The sequence below is a fragment of the Emiliania huxleyi genome (assembly GCF_000372725.1).
Source record: "Emiliania huxleyi CCMP1516 unplaced genomic scaffold EMIHUscaffold_103, whole genome shotgun sequence".
Taxonomy (NCBI): Eukaryota; Haptophyta; order Isochrysidales; family Noelaerhabdaceae; genus Emiliania; species Emiliania huxleyi.
The window spans coordinates 427,993-434,141 of NW_005202237.1; the positions used below are offsets into that span (position 1 = coordinate 427,993).

At 65.1% G+C, this 6,149-nt stretch overlaps 1 protein-coding gene across 1 annotated transcript; it reads left to right on the forward strand.

Annotated features, from left to right (window-relative positions):
* Window positions 1-1,982: 1,982 nt before the first annotated feature.
* Window positions 1,983-4,934, forward strand: EMIHUDRAFT_108424 (hypothetical protein; the record flags this gene model as incomplete). Its single annotated transcript, XM_005793133.1, has 5 exons — window positions 1,983-2,015; window positions 3,199-3,939; window positions 4,012-4,032; window positions 4,273-4,420; window positions 4,858-4,934. The coding sequence occupies 5 exons, from the start codon at window positions 1,983-1,985 to the stop codon at window positions 4,932-4,934; spliced, it is 1,020 nt and encodes a 339-aa protein (XP_005793190.1).
* Window positions 4,935-6,149: the final 1,215 nt, after the last annotated feature.

The window sequence follows — 6,149 nt, forward strand, 5'->3', positions numbered from 1 at the left end:
GGCCCCTAGGACGCCAGGTAAGGCCCAGGTGTGGCCTAGGGCATCAGAAGGGACCAAGAGGAGTCCTGAGCCATGGAGCCCATGCATGTCTTTGCCCCCGAAGGTCGCGTTCAAATGCCCGGAGGAACGGCCGTCTCAGTGATGTCCGGCCGGCGCGATCACCGAGCTGTGACGCTCAGGGAAGCCTGATGAGGTACTGGTTCTTTGCCCAGGCCTGGCCTACGGCCCATATGCTGGATCAGCTGAGCAAGGTTTGGGGAGAATCCTATAGTAGGATCTTCAGATATTTTGACGGACGGCCGAAAATGGGCAAAAACGGGGTGATTTCGTGTACACCCTCCCCCCCCCGCCCGGGTGTTTAGCAATTGGTCCCTTGGCAACTGCGAATCGGTGGGCCCCCCTGGCTCCAGCAACTGATCCGGCACTACACCCGGATCTATTGCTGTTAACCTCGTCTTAAAATAGAGACCCGACGGTAAAGGTCTTAGGTTCGTTGTTAGCAGATAAAGGCACAGACGACAGAGCTCAAACACAAAAACAAAACATCTCTCTCTCTCTCTCAGAGCTCCAAGAGAGTTTGAGTGAGAGAAGGCTCAGGGCTGACAAGCTGCCGAGCCCAAATCACTGTGAGAGTCGTGATTTCTGGTTGGTTTTCAAAAATCTCTCTCAGAGCTCCATCCACACAAACAAATGACAGCGGGAGGAAAGAAAGCGGCGAGTCGCCGTACTAGCGGTCTCAGACCTAGACCCTATATTCCAGGATGGCATTCTTCGAAATAGAATGGGCGCCGCAGCGGCCCGTAGCGGCGCCCCCTGCGTGCCCACGGCCACCCCGGGGCCATGGGACTTCCCCCCGGCCATCGGGGATGCTTGGTTCATCCATTACCCCATTTATACGGGCTGTGTTGCGGCGCGCCTCGAGACGCGCAGCGCAGCGCAGCGCGCAGAGCCCCAGACCACAAAACAGATCAGAAGACGGCCGTGGCGACACCCGCTCTGGCGACAGCCCCGCAAAAGGCACTCGCTCGCCGGCAAAGACTACGGGTAGCACAGGCGGCAGCAGAGGTGGCGGTCCGGGTCGCAGCGCGCGTAGCAAGTCGGCCCCAGCGTCACGGGCGTCGGGCCAGGAGCCGGCTCGACGAGATCGACGAAGAGGACGAAGAGGAGGAAGACTACTCGAACTTGGACGAGGACTCGGGCGAGGAGCAGGACTCGGAGACCGGCCAGGGAAGCGACGACCATGACTAGTGACACGAGGAGTAGATGTGACACGAGTAGTCCGCATTTCGCGCTGTCTGCTGTCTGCTCTCTTTCGCCGCCCGACCCTTTCGCCCGCCCACCACTTGCGAGCACAAATCTCACACCTCCACTGCCCTCGCCACAGGCGGCGACGGACGGACATACAAGGCTCGAACGGCGGCAGCGGCTCAACGGCCGCCGGCGGCCGTCGTGCGTTTGCTTTCGCCATACGTGGCGCACCCCCCGGCGTCTGCTCTGGTTTCATGGGGGTGGAGGGGAGGACTCTCATGTGCGGACTGTTGGGCTCTCTGTGTTGAACTGGCGCTTTGTGCGCGAACCACATCAGTCTGGCCGAGCGGCACGCCGCCGCTGGGGGCGTGAGGAGGCCGCGGGGGACGGCGGCGAACCCCATCCTTCGATATGGGATGGGCCCTCACGGCGGCCCGTCTGCTGCTGAAAATGTGGCGTGTTGGGGGCTCTCCTGTGTGACTCCTCTGGCTCGCCGCGTTAAACTGGCGCCTGTGTGTGACCAACCCCAACCCCGGTAAGCGCCCCCCGGCCGCTGGGGCTGCGAGGCGGCCGGGTGAGCGCGCGCGAGACGCCATTCTATAAGGATGCCATCCTACAATGTATATAGAACGGCCAAGTGGGTGGGCTGACTGAGTGAGACCGCAGGGGTTGTGACGGGCCACCCTGTCCAGCCAGAGAGGCATGGGTGCCAATCTGGGGTCTTTCGACAATGTATGAGCCCTGGCCGCCTCCCGGTGGTGGCAAAGGTGTGAGGCTAAAGCTAGCAGAAAAGTTGCGCTTACGCCGGAATTTTACTCTTCCGGAGGGAAAGAGAGTGGACGCCGCGGCGATGAACATGCTCCCTGACGATACCTGCTCCGCGCGCGCTCCAGCAGCGAACGCGCCGGCTGGCCGTCGGCCATCCTCCGATCTACTAAGCGCGCTACCTCCCTCGCCGAACAAGCCTGCGAGCCGTCGGCAGTCCTCCGATCTGCTGAGCGCGCTGCCTCCCGCAAACAAGCCCCCTAGCCGTCGGCAGTCCTCGGATCTACTAAGCGCGCTACCTCCCTCGCTGAACAAGCCCACGAGCCGTCGGCAGTCCTCGGATCTGCTGAACGTGCTGCCTGCCGCAAACAAGCCCACGAGCCGTCGGCAGTCCTCCGATCTGCTGAACGTGCTGCCTCCGGCAACGAGCGCGCCTGCCGATCGCCGGCCATCCTCTGATCTCGCGAGCATGCTCCCCCCAGCGCTCGCGGCGAAGCAGCCCAGCCGTCGGCCATCCAACGATCTCGCGAACACGGGAGGGCTCACAGCGGCAATGGCTGCCACCAACCTGCTCCCACCATAGCGGAGCAGTCGGGCTGGCAGGTGCGGGCTGAACAAATATGCCCCACTACTACACGCGCGTTCTATGCGCTGCTGTGTGCACAGGCGCTGACGATGATCCATGTGTCCAGGACCGCGAGACATGCCCGGTAGAGACTAACGAAGGGCGTGTGTGTCGATCTATTGACCGATCGATGTGCGATGCTTTGGAGGACTGGGATCGTGGTCCGAGCCTGCTTGAAGCGGCTCAGATGTAAGCGGCATCTATGTACTCGAGTATCTGTATTCTGAGGTGAAGGACAGCTGCTGCCAGGCCCCACGCTCTGGACACCGCTCATCGGCGCCCGGATGTAAGGGGCCCCGCGCCGGCAGACATCGCGGGGCTGGCGGGGGGGGGGGGGGGGGGGATCGTTTCGACAAAGAAGAATCGGAATCGAAGTATTCGAAAAGAAAAACGGGTGGCGCGCCGCCGACCAGGGTGAGCGCCTAGGCGCAGGCGGTGCGGGCTCTCAACCATGAGCGCGGACCTTGCCGACAGCCTCTCAAGCCTGAGCCTCAAGGCGCGCGCGGCACACGACCCGCATCCCGCGCCCACGCCCTCAGCGCCTCGCCCTGCCGACGCAGGGAGCGGCTCCAGCTGCGTCATGGTACTACATTGATGAGAAGCAGAACTACGTGGGTCCGGTGGACACGGACGGCTTGCGGCAGCTGCTGGCCCATGCGTACGTGTCGCACGACACTTACGTGTGGGCCGCCCACCTCTCCGGTTGGCTCCGCCTCGCAGACGTGCCAGACTTTGTTGCGACGCCCCGTGGGACAAACATCTTGCCGCGCTCCACGCAGCCGCCGCCATCCGCGCCGTCTCCACCGGCGGCCGCGGAGCCTGCTTCGGCGCCCGCGACCGCGACCGCGACCGCGACCGCGACCGCGACCGCCGCGCCCGCCAACGGCGTGGACCGCATCGCTTCCGCAGAGCAAGCTGCCCGAGGCAGCCCCGCACCGCCTACCCTCGGCTTGAGACGACGGCAGCAGCCAGCAGCGACGCCGCTCTCGCCGGCGGCGGGGGCGGCGAGGCCTCCGACGAAGCCGCCCGTGCCGCCCGTGCCGCTCGGCCAGTCTCTCGCCGCCAAGCCCCCGCAGCCCGACCCGGCCAGCGCCGCGGAGGACGCCGCCGCCTCGAGCACGCCGTCGCGGCCTGCCCGCCAGGTGAGCGAGTTCCAGAGAGCGTCGCCTCGCGAGGAGGAGGCGGCGTCGCTGACGCCGCGGGCGGCAGTCCCTCGCATGGAGGGCGCTCCCGAGGCGGAGGGCGCGTGGGACGAGGGCGACGGGCTGCGCGTGCTCACGGCTGGCGGGCTGGTGAGGGCGGTGCCGGCTGCTCGAGGGGGGGGGGGGGGGAGGGGGAGACATGTCCACGACGCGGCGACGCGGTGCGGGTAGGTCGTGCTGCCGGATGGCGAGGTGCGGGACGGGACGGGCAGGACGCTCGCCTACATCGAGGCGAACGGCGAGGCGCGCGCTCACTCACGCATGCGCTGCATCGGCACGGGGGGGAAGGGGCTTCACTGAGGGGGAAGGGGCGTAGGAGGAGGGGCGGTAGTAGGAGGAGGCTGTGTGTGTGTGTGTGTGTGTGTGTGTGTGTGTGTGTGTGTGTGTGTGCGCGTGTGTGGTGGGGGCCAGCCTCGCTCTCCGCGGCCGCAGGTCGGCTCGCACGAGATGGAGTTCCTCGGCCGCGTCCACCGAACCGCCGGCACCGTCTGCAACCGGAGGGACGAGCACGTCGGAGAGGTGGGGGCCGCCGAGATGCGCCGAGATCGATCGAGATTTGCCGAGGTCGGGAGATCAACCGGTACGAGCCGGTGATGACGAACCGCGATGAGCCCTGTCTCCGCAGACATTGCGCCGGGACTCGTCTCATGTCCACGACATGCACACGTCATGTCCACGACATGTCCGCGTCACGTCTCCCTCACGCCTTGGCAGGTGGACATCGGCCACGGATATGTCCGCAACGCGCAAGGCTCAGTCGTGGCGGAGGCGTGCACACGTCGCCTCCGCCAGTCCGCGACACGTCCATGACACGTCCATGACACGTCCATTGACACGTCCTGCAGGTGTCCAAGGACGGCTCCGTGAGCGGGAATGGCCAGCGCACCGCCGGATACGTGCAAGGCGCCCTCCCCCCGCCCCCTCCTCCCCTCCGTCCCCTTTGTCCTCCTCTCGTCTCCTCTCGTCTCGTCCCTTCTCTTCTCTTCTCACCACTCCCGGCACACCTCTCCGCGGCAGGTTTCACCTTTGAGGCGATGCCGCGCCTCGCCGCCTACGTCCTCCTCGTCGACCCGGCCTTCGTCGCCGGCTTTTGACGCGGCAGCCCCTCGTGGCCTTGCGCCGGGGGGCTGCGCCATAAGGGGGGGGGGGGGGGAGGGCTGTCTCGCCTTCCCTTTCTTGCCCGCCTTCCCGATTCCGCTGCCTCCGCGAGGATTGTCGCACAAGGTAGGCGCGCCGACACTGATGGCTATGATTGATAGCTTGCGTCCCTCGAGTCCCCGTGCGTGCGTGGCGGTGCGTGCGAGCTGCAGCGGTGGACCCGCAGAGATCACCCCCTCGAGTGAGCAGCGTGCCGCGGACCGCCCCTACATGTTGTAGGGCTAGGCCTGCTCTTTAGGCGGCCTGAGCATGACCATAGAAGTACTCCGCATCGCATTTAATATCGAATGTACAATACCCCTGCTAAACTGTGGACCGCGGTGCCACCCTGCGGCCGGACAGCGTCAGCGAGACCTCACTCGAATGGTTGGGTAGTAGGGCTAGAGAGGGTCGCTCTACACTTAGCCTCTGCAGCGAGCGTGAGCGAGCGCTCAACTTAGCGGCCCCCGCACGGAGCCGGGCTCGGACTTAGACGCTGTTTGGTCGGGGGCCATGAACTTAGAGACACACAAGGGCTAGTGCCATTTCACTCTGACACGCTAATCTTGAAAACGTCTCCAACGGAGCTCCGTGTTGCTTCCAGCGCCCTCCCCCGCGCTTCCTGCGGCCATGGCCGATGATCCTAGGAAGAGAGGTCATCTGGCTACCGCGAGAGCGACCCAACTCGTCGACATCGTCCGATGATGGTGCCGCAAAGTCAGCCTTCGGAGGCTATCGTGGGGTGGAGCCGGCAGTAGCCGTGACATGTGGTTCCACCACCCCTCGTAGGCTTTGCCTCTGACCGCCACCGTTCCCAGGCTGCCTACTGGGATGGAAAGGAAGGCTCGGCGAGCGTATAGAAGCGTGCTCGACCTCGTCGTGGCAACCTGTACGGCAGCGCTGGTAGGCGCGATGAGCGTCGTGCCACCTGACCCGAGACAGGTCGCAGGCGTCGTACCGAGCGCGTCGAGACCGTGTCCTGATGTGGTCTGCACGGGTGAGTCACGTCGGCGTCAAAGGAGCGACGTGTGACCTGTCAGAGCTTGATCTCCGATCTCAGCGGCGTCGAGTCGTCTCCGGCGCGCAACAAATGTACCTCCCCAGGACGCGCAGAGGCAGCTGCGACCCCGCCGAGTAGACGGCGGCACTCCCCGCCACCTGCTGTGTGCCGC